The 22,362-nt window shown below is 42.0% G+C and overlaps 1 protein-coding gene across 1 annotated transcript in view; it reads right to left on the bottom strand.

The window, feature by feature from the left end:
* XYLT1 (xylosyltransferase 1) overlaps nt 1-22,027 on the bottom strand; it is a 316,864-nt gene extending 294,837 nt beyond the window's left edge. Inside the window, exon 1 of the mRNA XM_029911280.1 lies at nt 21,779-22,027. Coding sequence (XP_029767140.1) covers nt 21,779-22,027 — 249 coding nt within the window. The remainder of the gene's footprint in view (nt 1-21,778) is intronic.
* Nucleotides 22,028-22,362: the final 335 nt, after the last annotated feature.

Here is a 22,362-nt window from a genome sequence, read left to right on the forward strand (position 1 = left end):
GCTGAAAGTCTGACAGAACAGAGAGCAGCATCTTCAAAGGGCAGGCTGGTAGCCAGTTGCCCAGCCAGTCCCATGGACTAGAAAGGAGCAGAACCAGAAAGGACTATGACAACCAACCTTGCTGTCAGATCGTGCCAAGACCTGAGCTGTCATGGGAACACCATTTCAGACCAAAGGACCATATCATTATTATTATTTGTATTACAATAAGCCCATGGGCCCAAACTTGGGGTCCCATTGAAATAGGTGCTGTACAGACAGACGATAAGAGACAAACCATGCCCTGAAGAGGCGTTAGAGAAAAGAAGTACTATAATTCCCGTCCTACAGAACGGGAACTGAGAGAGAGATCAGCATGTGACTTGCCTACGATCAGACAGGAAACCTGTAGCAAAGCTGGGAAGTGAACCTATATCTTTTGAGTACTAGGGCAGTGCCTGAACCACAAGACCATCCTTTTTCTCAGGACTTGTCCCCACTAGAGTTTTCTTCAAACACGAATTAATTGACTGGCAATTAACTCACATTAGCTAATGCGCTGTGTGTACTACTCTGAACACTACCCAGCTTCAGGACACCGATGTTCATGGTTTACCTTAACACTGGCTGAGTCCTGGCCAGACCAACACAGACTAATGTGCTGGTAGCTAACTGGCAATCAATAAACTTGAGTTAAATGCTAGTATAGACTAGCCTAGTGGTTCTCAACTTATTTACCATTGTGGGCAGCATGTGTGTTATGTGGGCCGCATCCAATACTACCTGTATGGCCCTGAGGATGTCACCTGGACTGCAGCTGGGTGCTGACTGGGCCGCAAGCAGCCCATGGGCCGCAGGTTGAGAACCACTGGTAGCCCCTGAAAGCGATGCAGATACCTCAACCACAGTGACTGTCTGAAATCTCACTCCACTTGGCTTTGATCAAAGCTGTGAAGGGTTCAGCTGGTGACCACCTCACTGAATTCAAATTAAGCAATTGTTAGATATGGACTGGTACTATTTAAAAAAACCCACCAAAATGTAAAGGTATGTTAAGTGCATTTAAGCTGAAATGAAAACTTCCATTAAATCAATCACAGCGCAAAATTCAACGTGTATTACTGTCTGCATGAGAATCGTTAGTAATGCAATATGATGAAACCATTAACACAATGTTTTAGAAAGATGTTTGTCAAGGTCAGCAGAATAATTAACAATATGCTCATTCACCTAAGAAAAATCTTCTACATTATAAAATTATATTTTTCAAAATCATAAAAATGCAGTGTCATTGTTGGAGAATGACTGCAGGGTTCAACAAAAAAATGTAGCAATTCTCTGTAGTGATTGGAGTTAAACAGACACTATTTGTTTGCCCATAAAAACAACCTCCATTTGAGAATGCAGAGCAAGTAAACAAACAAAAAACAAAGTTATGGGAATTTTATATAATTTTTTACACTTTAATTTATTTATAAAGGGAAACTGTCAGATGAGATTTACCCAAATTATAACTTTTGCAGAAATAATATTTTACAAAATCCACATATAAATCAAAACCATTTACAATTATTCAATTGCTTTTTTTAAAATTATGGGAATTTAAAAAAAAAATGGTATTTTCCTTTGCACTATTTGTAAACAAAACATTCCTTCCAGGTGCTTTTTCAGGAGGACCTGAAAGTGAAACTGACTAGAAACTAAAGATAAACAATGGACACACTAAAATCAGTCAACTTTCACTGACTAAAGCAAAATACAAATGGCAAAACCAATGCAAGTTAAACCAGTTTTTAAAAATCATTTCAGTTTTAATTACTTAATGGGAATGACATTGTGTTCTTAAATATATGATTTTTAACCTGCAATATTCCTTTAAGCATATTTCTGCCTTGATTTGTACCTGATCCTGCCAGAGACCAACCACCCTGAACTCCAACAGCTTTACTGAGGATGGTCAGCATCGTTCACGGACAGGCTCTTAACGCTCCTTACACCTCAGTCCTGCAATGAGCCCCATGTATGTAGGGCTGGGACCTTCATTTTGTATAATTGTCACTAAAGGTAATATTTCATAATGACCCCCATACCATGTTGATATAGATTAATGATCAACATTTGGGTCAATATTAAATAGTGAAGCCAAGATTTTAGAAAGTGACTAGTTATTTTGCATGCTTCAGTTTAAAAGAGCATGATTTTCAGAAAGTGATGAACACACACTCTCCAAATTCCAGGCCCCTTTAAATTAGGTGTGATGCTGGTAGACAAGGTGCTAGCTCTTGCAAAGCTTTAGGGCTTAGCCAAGCACTGACAAATTCATTGCTGGAAACCAGTTTGTTTTACCTGTCTGTTAGTATGGTTAAGATGGGAATTGGACTTATCACAATGCATTAAGTCAGTGGCTCTCAAACTTTTTTTTACTGGTGACCCCTTTCACATAGCAAGCCTCTGAGTGCAACTCACCTTATAAATTAAAAACACTTTTTAATATATTTAACACCATTATAAATGCTGGAGCAAAGCAGGGTTTGGGGTGGAGGTTGACAGCTCGCGACCTCCCCGTAATAACCTCGTGACCCCCCGAGGGATCCCGACCCCCAGTTTGAGAACCTCTGCGTTAAGTGCATAGACTTTATGAAATGCTTTTAAGTTGCTGCCTGCATTAATCTCACTTATCTTTATCACCTGCTATAGGTACTATTTAAGTTTTTGCCTTGTAACTGTAAAAAATGTTTGTGCTGAAATTATAAACCCAGTCAGGAGGCCTATCAAGAAGGCCTATCAAAACAAAATGGGCCATTGTGGGACATCACAATACAAAGACTTTGTTAATTGCTCCCTTGCACCCATGAAGAGGCTACATGCAAAACAGCTCATGCCATCAGTTTGAATTCTGGACGAAGGAAATAAAAATAGCTGACATGAAAATCTGTCATTTCTTTTGCTGTTTGGACTCTCAGAGGGCTGGAGCTATGAAACAGAAGCAGAGATCCCCAGGATCAACCTGGTTTAGCCCTGAAAGAATTCAGAGCTGACAGATTACTACTCTGTCACCTTTTGAAACCACAGACTGGAACTCATTTGTGTTTTTATATATATATAAAAAACCACAAATGTATATATATAGTTTGCCTGCTTTAATAACGCTCTCTTTTCTTAGTTAATAAATCCTTACAGACTTTACTATAGAATTGGCCACAAGCAGGTGTCTTTGATACTAATCTAAGATACAAACTGACCTGGGATAAGTGACTGGTCCTTTGGGACTGGCAGTAACCTGAATATTTTGTGATCTTTGGTGTACAGCAATCATCTATCACTAAGTCGAGCTTGCCTGGGTGGAATATAAACTGGAATGCTCAAAAGGACTGTCTGTGACTCCATGGCAAGACTGCTATAGTGCATTAGGGGTTCACATTTGTTACTGAGTTGGTGAAATTTAAATATAGAACGTACAAGCAGTTTGGGGTCTCTGCCCAGCTTCTTGACATTCTGTCCTGAGGTTGGCACTCATGGTTGTGAGCCAGTCCAGGCAGCGTGACATTAAACACTCTTGAAAATCTTGGCCTAAGGCCCAACTGTATAACTCCTACTTACACAGGTGAATGTTTACTCCTGTTAGTAGTTGACTTCATTGGGACTACTAGAGGAGTAAAGGCTCACCAATGTAAGAGTTGCAAAACCATGCCCTGAACATGCTTCATCTTCGTAAAGACACCAAACATTCACCCATGATACTTTACTCAAGAGGAATTAAAAAACCCACAGTATCCATACATGATGGTGAAGTTGCATCATAAATGGTGACAATGGACTTTAAATACATAAATTCTGCTGTAACTCAGATCCCATGCACCCCAAGAGTGCAGATGCATAAAGCACGACAACAGCTGTAGGAAAAAATTTTTTTTTTTTTACAAAACAGGAAATACACTTGCAAGCCATGCAACTTCGAGACAATAACAAAGCACCCTACAAATGACAGCAAAGTCAAATCCTTTGTGCCTCATTATTTATTGAGGCAAGTTCATAAGCAATAATGAAAGGGAAAAAAATAAAACTGCACAAGTGCATTTAACAATCATTCATCCAACAAAAGAGAAACACTGATTCATAAAGGATCATTAATATTTACTATCTGACAGAGAATCAAAACAGAGTTAGCTTTTCAATTATATTAATTCACCTTCCATCTAACTTGCTGGGCAATTGTGTTACCAATATATTGGCCCAATCCTTCCCTAAGAGTCAATGTCACAACTCCCGTTGACTTCAACCAGAGTAGTATTGGGTTCTATGACTAGCCAGTAAAACTAACACCAGCAAACAAAAAGAAATCATTCAACAACAGGGAGGAAAATAAACACAATTAGATTAAATAAACCCAACTAATACTTGAAAACAAATACTTGTTAATAAGCTAAATAGACAATACCTTATATGGCTCAATCCAAAGCCAGCTGAAGCCAATGGGATTGTGAATCGGGTTCTTGATGAGAGTGGAGTTTAGCTTAAAGCCTGATTGAAATTAACCTGTCTGGAAAAGGAAGTTATCCACCTCCTTTAGGGTAAATTGGACATGGAATACAGCGATTCAGTTAATTCCAGGCCTCACAAAATTCCACGGAACCCTTTATTTTATTTTTTTCTGCACCCTCCAGAAATAGACCAACAAGAAAATCTTTATAGGATGTTATCTGACTGATTATGACTCATTATGAAATTGTAGTGACAGTTCAAAAAGCACCCAAATGCTCTATCACTGGTGCATATCTTATCTCCGCACTATTTCAGTACACAGTCCTTTCAAGGACCATTTTAACTTTAAGATCCAAATTCTCCTCTTGGTTAGGCTGGTGCAAAATAATTTATGGATAAATTGAAGGCACTGATGTCATAGAATTACCCCAGATTCACACTAGTATAACTGAGGAAAAATTGCCCTAATGGTCTTTTAAAAAAAAACAAAACACAAAATGAAATATCCTAATGATGGCACTTTTGCAGCATGAGTTTTTCTGTCTGACAGTGATGGCACCAACAAGGGTAAATAAAATAATCCAATATTATTGATTTAAATTTTCAATGTAAAAAAAACTACTAACTACTACTGGGTTGATGGGTCATTTTAGCCTGAAGAGCCCAATCCGGCTCTCAGATATAAGCCATGTGAATAACCTGTACACAGCTGTATGACTGTGTTTCTAAATCACTATCCCAAGGGTGCTTAGAGCCTGGGATAGCTGCTTTTTCTCACCTGTTCTTATAGATCCAAAGATATTAAAAAAAAAAAAAATGCTCAAACCATCTTTGACATGAAAACTACCTTTCAGTCAAACTCTGCAATGGGGAAATGTGCATAAACCCAGTTCCACAAGGGCTCTGCAACAGAGGTGCAGCTTGCTCAAAAGGATTATATCGCAAGCCTACCCAACAAGCAAATGAAATCTTACCCCGTCTCTCTGCCAATTATCCCTCAAAAATGATGATCACGTTTAATGATATATAATGAGATGTGTATCTGGAGAACTACTGCGGTAAGAATGGTATAAAAGTCAAACACCTCAAGGGTCAGATTTATTCAAGTTTTACATTGGTTGTACAATCACAGAGCTCATACAATTGTACTGCTGCCCTGGAATTACTACTCTTCCCAAGCAAGGAAATCTTGCTCGGCAACTCAGGGCGCTAGCTCTGCCCCTTGCTCAGTTTCTTGGCTGGTCAGCTGGTGAGATGAAAAGCTAGGGGAGGGAAGCAACTTCAGACTCCAATTCCCCTCCCCCCAGCCTGGGGTTACTGTGGCAACCCTATTATCTGGCTACCCTAAAATAAGGAGCAGTGCCTTCTACTTTGCCTCTGCTAAGCTAAACTGCTGCAGGTCTAGGTCAGGAAAATTAATTTGAAGAGAAATGAAGTATAGTACCACCATTCCTATTAGTAAGGGGAGGGAAGATGAGGTATAACCACAAAACTAGTTTTTTATAAAATGATCATATTTGAAATCCTATTTAATAAATGAACAGGCCTTTAATCAAGTTCATTCATTTATTAAATGGAGCCCACAGAACATTGTAATAAGCTGGCTAGTGTGCATACCTAGTACTTTTCTCTACTAAGCAGGATCATAACTGCTCAGCTGGTACCATGGAACCTATACTGCTACCTTGCCAGAAGCTGGGAATGGATCACTTGGTGATTACCTGTTATGTTCATTCCCTCTGGGGCACTTGGCATTGGCCACCGTCGGAAGACAGGATACTGGGCTAGATGGACCTTTGGTCTGACCCAGCATGTCCATTCCTATGTACTGATGGAGAAAAGTTTCCTTTAGTTCAAATATTATAGGAGCCTGGGCCTTGGAGGAGGAGCGCTGAGTACTATCGTCACTGCTTGCAGCGTGCAGCATGGGAACAACCACGAAGAACCAGGTGACTGTGGGTTCGTCACAGTATTTTACCATTGCAGCGCTGTAAAATATTGGGCCTGATTTTGATCACATTGCGGTCAACAGAAAAACTCCAATTTGGAGCCGGAGCAGGTCCTTTGGTATGCGCAGGAATTTAAAGCTTCCTCCTATAGGGGAGTTATGCAGCCTTTTATTCTACAAACTGAAGCAGCAGCACACTGGCAAAATATGTGGGGGGAAAACAAGTGAGACTCCCAAGAGATGCACATGTGAAATGAAAAGGGCAGAGCTAGGGCTCTAACTATTTTAACAGAATATACGGTTGGGTTTTTTCCCCAGTACAGTTAGCAGCTCAGTCTGAGAGCAAACTACAGTTATAATTATCACCATAATTATTATTTTAATAAGAACTAGTGACTTATCAAAATATTACAGTCGAGATTTATACTTCTCTCCTGTGAGACTGCCAAAAAGGAAACGGATTCTTCACTGCAGATGTACTATTGCTCTTACAGTACGTGCTGATCGCATCTCAAAGATTCTATTTATGCAACCACGCTACTCAACTCAATTAAGTGAATGCCTACTTGAGATACCACAGCAGTGTAAAGTATTATTATTCTCCTGGTGTCCACACTAACAGTTTTGTTCACTCCATTTACATTTCTTCTACTTGTTTGTGCTTGCTTTATACTTTAGGCCACATTTTCAAAACTTGGATGCCTAAAGTCTCACACCTGGATCCATATTTATGTATTTAAATGTCCGTTTCAGGCATCTAAATCAATGTAATAATTAGGTGCCTAAATATGGATGTAAGTCCACAGCTGTAACTACCAACATTTGAAAATTTTAACCTTTGTGCGTAAAAATTATTTGCTATTTTTAATCTAACACTGAGTATTTTTGCCATTGGGTATATATTACTTTGATGACAGGGTATTTTTACACACAAATTTCCAACATTAAGATGTCCCCATTGGCAAGCAGTTCTTGCAGGGAGACGCAATTTAAGGGCCTACAATTGAGTGGATTGTCATTTAGCTAGTTACTGACTCAGGTACAGGGGAAACATTCAACACCCAGGGGGACTACAAGAGGACTAAAAACCCTGGAAATATCTTAGGGTTTCTTCCAATCATAAAACAACAAGAACCTCAGAGAAATTCAGAAAGCACAACATTCAAAATACAACATTAGGAAAAGTAAAACCAAAAGTCAGAAGTATGCAAAAAAATTCTCCAACTGCAACCACACAAACCAAAAAATTTCATCTGAAGGATGCAACCAATCAAAGGCTGAAGTTTGACTATCCATGACCCACAGACACAAATTTTGGTTAAACTAAAACTAGACAGTGTCATCCTTCTACTTAGAACTTACTTTTACAAAATAAAGGCTCCATTCACTAATTCTCTTTACTAATATAACAGAATACAGAAACAGCAGTAATGTGAAAATACAACATACTGAGGGAAGCATTCAAGATTTGACCTCAGTGACAACCATGTTCTATTTTTCTGGCTATCTACTTTATAGAAACAACACTCATTTACTCTAATTCCATTACCAAAAAAGCCAATTTGCACATGCTATAAAGAGGGCCATAAATAGTTTGTCCCTCAGAGGAATCCACTAATCTTCTCTAAAAATAAAGAGTCACATGATAAGTGTCCCATAGTGACCCTTTCAGTACTTGACACAAAAGGATGAATTGAACAGTTACACAATGTGTAAAGTCATAACAGCATTATGTGGCCCTCAGTTTTTATGGCTGCTGAGTGGGAGGGGCTACTCCCTTCAGTCACAAATTAAGGCCCCAGTTCAGCAGGGAGTGGAGTTCTGGAACAGCCTTCCAAGTGGAGTAATGGGGGCAAAGTCTTCTTTCAAGACTGTGCTTGCTAAGTTTATAGTGGGGGTGTGTGACGGGTTGGATCACAGAAACCCCCTTGGGAGCTGCCACCCGATGTGCCAAGACTACCCCTGCTTCTGTTTTCCCTGCTAGCTCAGGACTCCAGCATCCCGTCTTGCTGAGCGAGACACTCCAGTCTGGCTCCAGACACAGACTCAGGGTCTGAATCACTTGTCCCCAGAGCTGCAAGTTTACCTAAAAACAGCTCACAGGAGTGTGCTTGTCTTTAGCACTCAGATGCCCAACTCCCAATGGGGTCTAAACCCAGATAAATCCGTTTTACCCTGCATAAAGCTTATGCAGGGCAAACTCATAGATTGTTCGCCCTCTATAACACTGATAGAGAGATATGCACAGTTGTTTGCTCCCCCAGGTATTAATACATACTCTGAGTAAATTACTAAATAAAAGTGATTTTATTAAATACAGACAGTAGGATTTAAGTGGTTCAAAGTAGTAACAGACAGAACAAAGTAAGTCACAAGCAAAATAAAATAAAATGCGCAAATCTATGCCTAATCAAACTAAATACAGATAATCTCACCCTCGGAGATGCTTCAGTAAGTTTTTCTCAGACTGGACACCTTCCAGGCCTGGGCACAATTCTTTCCCCTGGTACAACTCTTGTTCCAGCTTAGGTGTTATCTAGGGGTTTCTCCATGATGACTCCTTTCCCTCTCTGTTCTCTTCCACCCCTTTATATATCTTTTGCATAAGGCGGGAATCCTTTGTCCCTCTGGGTTTCCACCCCCCCTCACTGGAAAAGCACCAGGTTAAAGATGGATTCCAGTTCAGGTGACATGATCACATGTCACTGCAAGACTTCATTACTCACTTGCCAGCACACACATATACAGGAAGACTCAAAGGTAAATACAGCCATCTGCAGACAATGGGAGTCATCAAGATTCCAAACCATCCTTAATGGCCCACACTCTACATAATTACAATAGGCCCTCAGAGTTATGTTTTATATTTCTAGTTTTAGATACAAGAGTGGTACATTGATACAAATCAGATTATCATACTCAGTAGATTATAAGCTTTGTAATGATACCTTACAAGAGACCTTTTGCATGAAGCATATCCCAGTTACATTATATCACTTATTACCGTATTTTCTCTAAATCTATCCCAGTTACATTATATTGACTTATTATTATATTTTTATAAAACCATGTAGACTGCACAACGTCACAGGGTGGTAGGATGAGATTGCCTACAATGGCACTTGGCCCATCCGCGACAGCTATTAGCAAATATTTCCAACAGCCAGAGATGGGGCACTAGATGGAGAGGGCTCTAAGTAGCTAAAGAGGCTTCTTTCTCACATGTCTGGCTGGTGGGTCTTGCCCCCATGCTCAGTGTCTAACTGACGGCCATATTTGGGGTCAGGAAGGCATTCTCCCAGGTCAGCCTGGCAGACATTCTGGGAATTTTTTGCCTCCCTCTGCAGCATGGGGCACAGGTCACTTGGTTTGATCTAAAGTAAATGGTGGAGTCTCTGTAACTTGAAGTCTTTAAACCAAGATTTGAAAACTTCAGTGACTCAGCCAGTGGTTATGGGCCTGCTACAGGATGGGTGAGGTTCTGTGGCCTGTGATGTGCAGGAGGTCAGACTAGATGATCATGATCATGGTAGCCTTAAAGTCTATGAGCAGGGCACCTAAGCACCTGCCTAACAAAACACAATAGTTCCAGAGAAGTGTTAGTCCCATGGAGGTCAGTGAAACTACCCTTGTGCTTAAAGTTAGTCATGTGCTTAAGTCACTTGTTGAATCAATGTGTAAGAGTAATATTTCAAAGCAGTTCTGGCAGTAGATTTTATTTCATGTATCCTTGCTACATTTCTATTCAGACTGTATGCTCTTCAAGGCAGGGACCTGTCTTCCTACATGACTGTAAAGTTTCTAGCACACCGATGGCACTGAACAAATGAGTATTTCTTCCATGTGGGCCATTAATGTGAATTACTTGCACTGATCCAAGAGAAAATAGTGTTCTCATTTTTCAATGAAAAGAAAGAGAAAAATAATAATTGTTTGATACTATTATTATAAAAATCATTACATTTGCAAGGCCAAAATTCTCAGATGGTATGAACTAACATAGCTCTATTGACTTCAATGGAGCTAAGCCGATGCACATCAGCTCAGAAGCTGGCTCAGACTTATCTGAAGATTTCTAAGCATTTTACAAGTAGTAATTAATTGAGACCCACAACACTTCTGTGAGGTCCGTAAGCTTGAGTCTACTCGTTTTACAGATGGGGACACTGAGGCACAGAAAGTTCAAGCTAAAATTTCCAAGTGTGACTTTTGTTTTTGGGTGGCCCACCTGAGGCGCTTTGAGCCTTAGCACTCAGAACTCCCACAACTAAATCATGGGAATCGCAAGTACTCACCTCCTTTGAAAAATCAGACACAAGGTGTCTAAAGTTGGGCACTCAAAAATTGAAACATCCAAAATTAGGGTCCTCTTTTGAAAATGAGGCTGTAAATGCCTTGCTGAAGGTGACACAAAAATTTACTGTTAGACATGAAAACAGAACCCAGGGCTCTGACTCCTCGTCCCATGTTCTAACACTTTTCTTTTCAACACAGCGTTCTGTGGTGCAGTGTCAAAGCCGAAGAAGGGACTTAGGAGTCTAAGTGCCTGAGAATGGGACGCAGGCACGTTTGAAAATTTTACCCTTGTAAGTATTCTCTATTTCGGCAAAAATTAGGTTGCTTGTTATTTGGCGTTCGCAGTATTTTAACACTTTAAATAATGAGCTTTAGATCTGAAGGATTTCCATAACAGATTATTTTCAAGCAGGAAAAGAAACAGGGACACAAAGCAAGGCTCTCTCAGAACCAGTGAGTCCATCTACATTGGTTAAGCGTGGAACTACTAACTAAGATATCTTGTAAATAACCTTTCATGGGTGTCACATTTACATCTCATACCACCAATCTCCACTGAGCTATGACTAAGCAAGTTAGACAACCAGTGAGAAAAACTGGGGGGAAAAATACACAAGTAAAGGACTTGATCCTCCTCCCATGACTGAAATCAAGGCAAAATTCCCCTGGAATCTGATGTGTGCAGGATTGAACTCTAACTACATAAAGAAAATCAGAAGCAATTCTGATCCAAATTCATCCTCAAGATCAGTGTGTGACTATACCTGCAAATTATGCTTACTTCTTGCTTTTATCTAATCTTATCTAACAGCTCCTGTTTCACTATCTAGCACTATTAAGATGGATCTGAAATCTCCACTTTGTATACTGCACTTTCAAAACAGAAAGGGAAAAACATTTTGGAAAATATTTCTCAATATAGCCCCAAAAAATGACAGATAATGAGGGTATTTTATACCGTATTGTAAAGTAGCCATTTGCAATACTCGATGACAAGCAAATGGGATTTGTATACGTCTCCTTTACAACAACTGGTAAAACAAGAACACAAAGTGGCTTTTATTTCAAAGGGAACATCTGCAAAGACCTATCACATAATAAAAAATAATCAAAATAATCAATGGTCTGAAAAAGACTTCCCCCGGGAACCCCAATTAATAAAAATTCATTTCATGAAAAACTTTCCCAGATCCCTACAGAAAAGATGCTTAATGAGATCACTACTACAAGAGTCCATCAATCTAATCTGGCTCTAATACTGTTCTTAAATAATGTATACATTAGTTCCCTGTTACTGAAAAGATTTGTTTGTTTTATTAACATGTGCCTTGTTAAGTGCTAAAGCTTTGTAAAATGATTATGCAGTTCTGTGCCTCTAAATGTATTGTTTTCCTCCTTTCTCATTATAAAATGATTAGTTGTCTTCACTGACCTTTTGAATTGTTATTAAGGTTGTACTTTGGTGTTATTATCCTTGTGATAACTAGTGAAACTGTGGTTAATGGCCAAGTCAGTATTTCCATTATGGACCCATTCTTTAGGAAATTTATAACTCTGCCATGTCAGGAGATAATAGGGGAGCAGGCCCACTAAAAGAAATTGGGCTGAGTGCTCCTGTTACAGTCCGGGTGGCCAATTGAGAGGGCAGGGCAGCATCTGGGAAGATATCAGAAGCCTGCGACTGAGTTAAGAGCGGCAGGAGCAGACTGGTTCAGTTAGAAAGAATGCTTGATGTCCTCCAGCCAGACAGCCAGGACTGACGGAAGGCAGGAAGGAGCAAGAGAGGGAGTTGTCTGCTGGCTCTGAGCCGGAATCAAGAGCCAGAGAGCTGAAGGGAGGGGAGAAACTGAGAGGCTTACCCACTAGTGTCCTCTTGCTGGGGATCTGGGCCCAGAAGAACCAGGAGAGGCTCCCAGCAGAGAAGCTGGGAGAATGCTCTCTAGGAAGAGCAAGTTTGTGCCTGAGAAGGAAGGGCTGGGTTGGCTGTCCTGATGGAGGGACAAAGGACTACGGATAAAGAGTCCAGATCTGGTGAAAGACATCAGGCTGGTGAGACTTGAGGATATGCCATGAGTGCAGGGACTGGATTAGATGACCTCTTGAGGTCCCTTTCAGTCCTACGGTTCTATAATTCTATGCTTGTATTGGATTTACTGTGAACTGAAGAGGGAAACTGAGGCAAGAGGCCATTTGCTGGGTTGCCCCGAGGAGGCCTCTTGTTTACATAAGGCTGATCCTGCTAACCCCTATTCAGGTGAGCTGTCCCACTGGAATCAACAGGTGTGCTCACATGGGTGAGGGGTCACAGGATCTGGAAAAAGGCTAATGTAGTGCCCATCTTTAAAAGAGGGAAGGAGGAGGATCCGGGGAACTACAGGCCAGTCAGCCTCACCTCAGTCCCTGGAAAAATCATGGAGCGGGTCCTCAAGGAATCAATTCTGAAGCACTTAGAGGAGAGGAAAGCGATCAGGAACAGTCAGCATGGATTTACCAAGGGCAAGTCATGCCTGACTAACCTAATTGTCTTCTATAATAAGATAACTGGCTCTGTGGATGAGGGGAAAGCAGTGGATGTGTTATTCCTTGTCTTTAGCAAAGCTTTTGATACGGTCTCCCATACTATTCTTGCCAGCAAGTTAAAGAAGTATGGGCTGGATGAATGGACTATAAGATGGATAGAAAGCTGGCTAGATCATCGGGCTCAACGGGTAGTGATAAATGGCTCCATGTCTAGTTGGCAACCGGTATCAAGCGGAGTGCCCCAAGGGTCAGTCCTGGAGCCAGTTTTGTTCAATATCTTCATTAATGATCTGGTGGATGCTGCACCATCAGCAAGTTTGAAGATGACACTAAACTGGGAGGAGTGGCAGATACACTGGAGGGTAGGGATAGGATACAGAGGGACCTAGACAAATTAGAGGATTGGGCCAAAAGGTTCAACAAGGACAAGTGCAGAGTCCTGCACTTAGCATGGAAGAATCCCATGCACTATTACAGACTAGGGACCGAATGGCTAGGCAGCAGTTGTGCAGAAAAGGACCTAGGAATTACGGTGGACGAGAAGCTGGATATGAGTCAACAGTGTGCCCTTGTTGCCAAGAAGGCTAACAGCATTTTGGGCTGTTAAGTAGGGGCATTGCCAGCAGATCGAGGGACGTGATCATTCCCCTCTATTCGACATTGGTGAGGCCTCATCTGGAGTACTGTGTCCAGTTTTGAGCCCCACACTACAAGAAGGATGTGGAAAAATTGCAAAGAGTCCAGCGAAGGGCAACAAAAATGATTAGGGGGCTGGAGCTTCTGAGGAGAGGCTGAGGGAACTAGGATTGTTTAGTCCGCAGAAGAGAAGAATGAGGGGGGATTTGATAGCTGCTTTCAACTACCTGAAAGGGGGTTCCAAAGAGGATGGATCTAGACTGTTCTCAGTGGTACCAGATGACAGAACAAGGTGTAATGGTCTCAAATTGCCGGGGGGGGGTGGTTTAGGTTGGATATTAGGAAAACTTTTTCACTAGGAGGGTGGTGAAGCACTGGAATGGGTTACCTAGGGAGATGGTGGAATCTCCTTCCTTAGAGGTTTTTAAGGTCAGGCTTGACAAAGCCCTGGCTGGGATGATTTAGTTGGGGCCTGGTCCTGCTTTGAGCAGGGTGTTGGACTAGATGACCTCCTGAGGTCCCTTCCAACCCTGAGATTCTATGATTCCATGATCTGGTGCTTAATTTACATCAGACTGAAATTCAGCGTAAAAATGTGCAGGTCACATTCAAGCTCATTTAAGCCTTTTAGACCTAAAGAAGTCAGAAAAACCATTGCTTTGGTAGTTTTTGCTTTTCTCCCCCAGCTGTATCGAAAGGTGCATTTCAGAACTGGAATTCACAGGGCCGTATTATCCCTACATGGGCAAAGCACACTGAGGATATCTCTATGCTGCATCTGGGAGAGAGCCTCCCAGCCCAGGTCCACACACTTGTGCTAGTGGGGTTCGTGCTAGTGCACAAAAATAGCTGTGTAGACACTGCTTTGATGTTCTGGTTCAGGCCTTCAAGCTCACTCATCCCAGAGGCATGAGTGCCCAAGCTCTCGCTCAAGTCACTACAGCAAAGCAATGTCTACACAGCTATTTTACTGCATTAGCACCCTGGACAAATATTATTATACGTAAATTCACTCTGTTTTAACACCCTTGGCACAAAGAGATGAGTTAAGAGTGGTTTAGCTGTCACTACTTGAAATCATGTTTTTGTTCATTTAAATAAATTGTATTTTAATCTTAGCTTCATTATTATTATATGTCAAAGTTTTAGTCTAACTAACTCTATAGAATACATTACAATTGTGTATTAGTTCCATTGGCTGTCTCCTCCTAATGATAGATTAAGATCAAGAATCCCCAGCAATATTATTACACCTATTAGCTACCTTTGGAACCTCTGTTGTGGACATGCCTGTAGATTTCTGGGGGAGTAGAATAGCCTGAAATCCCAAAGTGTAGTGTTGGTTGTGAGCTCTCATGTGGAGTTGAGTGGGGTTCCGTCTTGTCCTCCATCTAGTTCAATGTGTACATGAGGTCACTAGAAGGGCTACTGAACAGTGATGGGTAGCACAGTCCTCACCAGCTTTGTCTCGCTCTCTCTTAAGACTCAGATGGTGCAGCGACGCAGTTTCCCCAGTACCTGACTAAGCTTGGGGCATGCATGATATTGAGCTGCCTGAGGCTCAATTCTGATTAAAGAAACCCAAAGAGAGACTGAGGTTTGGGGAAAAATCCAGAAGATATGGTGCAAATAAACATGTCTGTCTTTTTGAACTCATGTTTGCAACTTGGCACTGTGGTAAATTCCCAATTATTGTTGTCTGACCATCTTTCAGCAGCAACTTGATACCCATCTCCTGCCCAGATAAAAATGGGGGGAGGGTCTTTTCTCTCAGATAAGGACCTTGCTGCCATTGCACCCTACTTCAGGGGACACTTTAAACCCATTTAGAAACTAAAGTTGGTGCAGAATGCAGCAACTCACTTGCTAAGCAAGGTATCTCACCATGATCATATTACACCAGTGCTCTACAGTAATGTGTATGGGCTGCCTGTTCGTTTCTGTATGGCATTTAAGGTGTTAGTATTAACTTATAGAGGCCTAAATGTCTTGGAAACTACCTACCTTAGAAATGCTCTCTCATTCCACAGGCTACTATAGAGGTGATCAGCAAAGGTGCTCAAAGCAAGACCCCACACCATCCCCCTCAGTATAGAAGGGAGAAAGCTGCTGCCAGCAGGGTGTTCTTATACAATTTCTTAAATATGGTATACAGCATTTCAGACTAATGATTGAAGAAATGCTTTGATCCTACAGTATAACACACCACCAGGCAACAGTTACATTTCACTGCACTGACATATTAACAAAGTGCTGGCATTTTTACTTTACTATCTGATACACAAGAATGAAAACCCAATGGGGCTGTATGACACATGACATTAAAGAAAGTCATGCAGCCCACATCAGATGCTTTCAATAACTGGTTCCGGGGAAGAGGCCACAGCTGGGTAATGTGAGTGCATCCACTGCAATGCATAACTGCATGTCAACTGCATGCAACACTGAGTGTGAGCTAAAATTATAGCAGAAGTTCCCCTGTCACATTCATTTCATCAGCACCAGCCCCAAAGCTGAAATTTGCATTCCTTTCCTTCCTTAAGGCTCATAATGCAGAATATCCAACAAGACACTTCCACCACCACTACCAAGCTGAATTTAAAAATTCTGTTAAGAATAAACATTACACTTACTCCGTTCCTGCAAAAAGCTTTTGCAGTGCCTTTCAAAGATAATACCTTTAAATAAAATCAACCCTTTCTCAGACAATAGCATAATTATTGTTCGGTATCAATTACTATACTTTTTTTTTTTTTTTTTTTTTGCTGAATGCATAAAGCTTCTGTAAATAGCCCTGAATGGATGTAAAAAAAAAAAAAAGATATATTGTTACAAGTACCCACTTAAGTCAATGTTACTGATATAATTCACACTTCTTTAAAGACATCCATAATACGATTTAATTAAACGTGAACAACAGCAGGAAACTGGCTTATGAGTAATGAAAACGGCAGCTGTAGCTGGCTAGAGGATCTAGCACAGTAAATTTTTTCACTTGCAGAATAGCTCAATTCAAAATTATTTCTTTATGCCAAGTTGGCAGTTTGCATTTAATTATACCCAGGTACAATGCTAACATTTTTACTATAATGCAGTTTTTTTCATTTTGCAAGTGAAATTTCTTATTATATGTATCTGATGGCATTTAGAATAAATCTAAATACCCCTTAAACACTTGGTTCAAAAATTGTTTCTTTTCCTACAGAAGTAGATTACCGAAACCCCACACTATTTACCTCTTACTGTTTGATTCAGTACAATAAAATAAATGTCATTCTTTAATACTTGTATATATTTCTGCACACTGATCAGAAGCAAAAAAAGGAGGGAAAATTAAAAATAAAGATTTTAGCCATATGTGGCAAAATTTGGACAGAGCTTTTGGAAGTTCCACCTTCAGCAAATGTCCAAAATATTTTCTATGCAAACATTAGAAAATAAGTTGGATCTAATGTACAAGTGGCTCTTGCTAAAAAAAAAAGTCTAGAGATATTTTTAATATGATTATGGACTCTCCTGGAGGGAGGAAAAGTGATCAACGTATCCACTATTTCACACAGATGGATACATTCAGTTCTTCCCTTTGGGCACATCAATGAGTATTTTAACACTAGTGTCCAGTTAACAGACTGAATGAATAGTAAAAATAGTCTAGAACAAACTGCATTCTGTGCTCTTATGATTAAACTGAAAAAAAAAATAAACGGCGAGGATATATAGTACTTTGAATAAAGTACTTTGTGTCAAAAACTTCTTGAAATGGTTAAGCCCTAGAGTTGTTTGGGTATAATGGAGCTACTGTACTCAGTGCAGCCAACTTTTCAAAATATCCTATAACAAATTTGATAAATTTGATAAATGCAAACTATGGGAAATTTAGGCTGAAAAAGGAAAACCTAAACTAGCTCAGGAAGTATATAAATTGTGTTTTAACATAAAAACAGAGCACCAGAAATTATGGGCCGGAGTTTTCTCCTACACAGATTTTAATACTGGTGTAACTCCATTGACCTTCACTTTTCTCTGGCTTGTCCTCGTCTGTCCCTCCATGAACGCAAGTTGACGCCGCACCATTCTATTTTGTTACGAGTACGTTCTTTCCATTTCTGGCCAAAGCGTTTTGTCATGGGATCAGCCCAGCACGTTTTCGGTCTGCCCAGCGGTCGCTTGTAGTCTCTGGGGATCCAGAAAGCTTAATAGGGCTAATCCCTATATACCGTGTGGATCAGAATCAGGCCCTATGTTCCTAAAAATTTCTTGCTAATATTTCATATCTGACATAAGCAAATGTGCACCCCTAAATATAAAGACAGTCATGTGCATGTCACTGAGATGAACAATGTATCTGTGGAAAAGACAGTTGTAGGTCAGTAGTTTGCGAATTTAGCCTACCAACTTCAAAGGGGTTGACAGAATATTAAGTAGAGCTCTTTATCTTTCATACTTAGTTTGATTTCTACCAGAAATTTGCAAAAAATCCAATTTGTGGTCCATCAAGCACATGTTTTAGTCATCAAATGGATGCTTAGTGGGTGGGTATACTGCTGATGAAGTAAGTGTAAAGATGGTCACCACTCTGAGGGGTGCAGTTTAAGCAAAGCCACAAGTGTTGCCAAATCATCTATCCACACACCGCATGTGTATATTGTTTATACAACATTATTGTTTGTTTCAGAACATATTTAAGATACTGTGGCATGGCTCAGTGGGACACCCACTGGTTACTTAGGGTTTGTCTATGCTAGACCAGCACAGCGGCATCTGTGTCGCTGTAGTGTAGACACCTCCTACATCAACAGAAGGGGTTTTTCCATTGATGCATTAATCTACCTCTCAAAGAGGAGGTAAGTAGGTCGATAGAAGAATTTTTCTATCAACCTAGCTGCATCTACACTAAGGGTTAGGTTGACCTAACTACGGTGGTCAAGATACAAAATTTTTCACAGCTCTGCCATGTAGTTATGTCGATCTAATTTTTAAGAGTAGACCAGGCCGTAGCAAATGTAGGGATAATAAGTTCATAGAACGTGTTTACACAGCAGGTTATCTAAACCATGATTCAAAAGGAGCCGGATCACTCAGTATTTACGTCTTTAACGAAAGCAAACGTATAAAGGAATGACTGCTAATCGCCAGCATGAAAATATTATTCTAAATATGCATATCCACAAATGATGTAAGAAGCACTGAAATATCTGTTTTAATACTGTGAGCATCACACAGCCAATATTTCAGGACTTTGTACAACATCAGCATGTTGAGTGACAGCACATTATCTTCTTCACTTTTAGTAGCAAAGCTGTATGGGCAGTTCATAATGCTGTATTTTCAAGAAAACCTTGTGAGCTTTTTCGTAGACTTCACAGTCCTATTCTTTCATGTTCCAGTACATGATGGTCTTATGGCCCCTTGCAGTTCAGAGCTCATAACAGGCATTTTCTCCACAGGACCTCAGGATGAGCCTGCCCCCTTCCTTTGGTTATACTAGGGGCACATAGGTGCAAACTTGTTTCAGGTTGACTCCTGGGCCTGAAAGAAGTCACAGCTGTGACTTTGCTTTAATAAATAAATCCTGATGTGACAACAACTAAATACAAGACTGGAGGGATGGGAGAAACAGCTTGAGAAAAAAGGAGGTCTGAAAACAGCGACATAAATGGAAAAAGAGAGCACAGGGCAGAATACTAGGAGAAAGATGGTAAAGTTTGACATGTAAAATTTCAGAACACAAGTCATTAAAGTGAGAGGACTGTGTAAAAATAAAGCAAGAGAAAAGCTAATTTTAGTAAGCAGGAATTTTAGATTCTTTTATTTGGAAGCTGAAAAAAGCTCAACACACACACTGGTACAGTGTATGCAATCTTCCAGAAGACCGTCCCTGAATTTTAGCAACAGAACATTAATCTATTCTTATTACAGGGGATGATTTCATAAAACATACTTGTGGTTGGGACACCCACAGTCATCTATGAAGACAAGACATAGCTAACCCTAGACTCTTGCTTTCTCTCTTATGATGTATACAGAGATAGAAATAGATACAAAGAGAATGTGCATATCTGAAAAGGGACAACGCAAAACTTCCCTAAATCAGATTTACATAGAAGTCTATTAAAGCAAAGCTCATAAACAAAGGAAGCTTCTCTTGAACTACAGAAAACTAAATACCATTTATACATAATGAAATACATTTTGGGCTTCATATTAATTTCTTTGGAAACCTATACCACTGCATGCCTGTTTGCAATTCAGAAATATAACTTTTTTAATTTCTAATTACTTTTGTGAAAATGCAGTGGTTCCAGGCTCAAGCAATTTAAATAAACATTTGAGAGTATGCAAAAAATAAATAATTTAATTCTTAGTGGGCTAATAAATTATTGCATTAAATTTCACCACTGGTTGCCTGCTGTACCTGATACAGTTGTGCAATCAAGAATAGTGTCCGTGTGTTTTTCAGATGCAAAAAAGCAGCATAGTAAAGGCCTTAAGAATGTATCAGTGAGATAACTACACCAGACTGAAGTTTGGAAGATTCAGAAAATGATGCATTTCAAAATATAATTAAGTCTCAAAAGAGGACTTCTAATAATAGAGGATCCCATTAAAGCATTTTCCTTTGTTGCTGTTTTATAACTAGGTCCCCTGCTGTTTGTTCACTTTCTTTAGGGAGAATTCTTGTGAGCCTGGTTCAGTCCCTAAGAGGAGAGAGACACTCAATAGCTACATCACTTTCTTCCATAGGATAGGAAAGCTGCACTCCAAGGTGAAGGGCTCTAGAGTGAAGAGCAAGAGCAGAGTCAAGATTTGAGGTGGAGAGAACCAAGCCTGCGGGGAGAAGGGGGGGAGGGGTTAAAATGTTACAGTCTCCTTTCCTAGAGAGGAGTGACATGATGGGAAAGCGGAGTCTAGTAGGTCTGTCTCCTGCTGCCAGCAGCCAGGGGAGTAGAAAACGCCGCTGCAGCGCTGTCTGCTCCTTTGTCACTTTCACACCACAGGAAACGTGAGTGACAAGCCTATGAGTACAACAAGCCATTCCCACAGCAGCGCCCAGCCAGCGCGCAAGAACCCTCATGAACATGAAACGATGCTCAATCAATAAGCACAGTCCCATTCCCGCGACTGAAATCCTTAGAAAGCAGATTTGCAGGCATGCAGGGTGTAGATGGGGGGAGGGAGGGAATGTTTAAAACAAATACGTCACTGTGATGATGTATAAATAATACAGCACCTCCACGGACTGTTCTGAACAACCCCAGCGCTGGCTAGCGCCAAGGAGGTTTTCTGTGCCTAGATCGTGCCATCTCAAGCACGGCTACTTCCAAAGGTTGGGGGTGGGAGCCTTGCTGGCCAGCGGAGAAATTACAGCACATCGGTCCCATTCCGTTCTAACTTTGCAGGACTCCCCCCCCCCCCCCCCCCCGCCGCGGTTAAAGCGATGACTCCAGCAGCGGAGCAGCGTCTTTCAAAGTTTTCAGAGCGGCTCCAGGCTGGATCTTTTTCAATCAATTACCTGCCCGTGCCTTCTAACGGCACTTACAGCGCAGGCACTGATCACGAAAACCACCCGGCGCCCATCCGCAGAACTTCTTGCCTTTCTCTCCCCACTGCACTTTAAAAGCCACCAGCAGATTTTCTCTTCCCCCCCTCCCCCGGTCCAAGCCCTGGGGTTCTGGAAATGCATATCGCCCCCTCCCCCCGACGCAGACGCAAGAAGCTGCCCGAATGCCTCTTGCAGACTTGCAAGGGGCCAACCCGACCCTGCTGAGAAGAGTCGATTAATTACACCGCCGCCGCCGAGCTGGCCAAGTGCAAAGGGGGGGGGGGACCGGGGCGCGCTGCAGCCTTCGGGTCCCCCCGGTGCCAGGGTTGGGGCGGGCTGCGAATGGGGGTCGGCGGGGGGGCGGCAGCACCTACCAGCGCCTTGCTGTGGAATGCAGCAGGTCCTCTGCGGTGCTGATGCGCCCGGTGGTCGCTGCTCTCACCGGCGCCGCCGCCGCCCCGGTCCCGCTTCTCCCGGCCGCCGCCGGCCCGCTGCTCCTCGCCGGAGTCCAGGCTGCTGAAATTCCACACCACCAGGGTCTGCAGGAGCAGCACGGTGAGCGCCGCGATGAGCGCCGAGTGCGAGCGCCGGGCCAGCCTGCGAGCGCACGGAGCCGCCACCATCTTCGCCGCGGCTGCCGCTGCCGAGCCCCTGAAAGCCGCCGCATCCGCCGCGGCGCGGAGTTTTCAGACGGGCAGAGCCAGACGTCAGCAGCGAGGGGGGGGGGGGGGAGGAGGGGGCGGGGGGGGGGGGGGGAGGTGGGCTGGGGAGGGCGAGGGAACTGGGGAGGCCGGGCGATGTGGCAGCCCCTGGCCCGCAGCAGCCGAGGGGGCTGGGGCGGGGAGGGAGGCGGAGGCGGGGGAGACGGAGGAGGAGCAGGGTCTGTCTGCAGCCAAGCGCTGCTGGCACCGGGCAGCTCCATCCCGGGGGATGCTCCGCGCCCCCCCCCCCGCCCCAC

The sequence above is a fragment of the Terrapene carolina genome, unplaced genomic scaffold, assembly GCF_002925995.2.
Source record: "Terrapene carolina triunguis isolate 2854851 unplaced genomic scaffold, T_m_triunguis-2.0 Scaffold93, whole genome shotgun sequence".
Taxonomy (NCBI): Eukaryota; Metazoa; Chordata; order Testudines; family Emydidae; genus Terrapene; species Terrapene triunguis.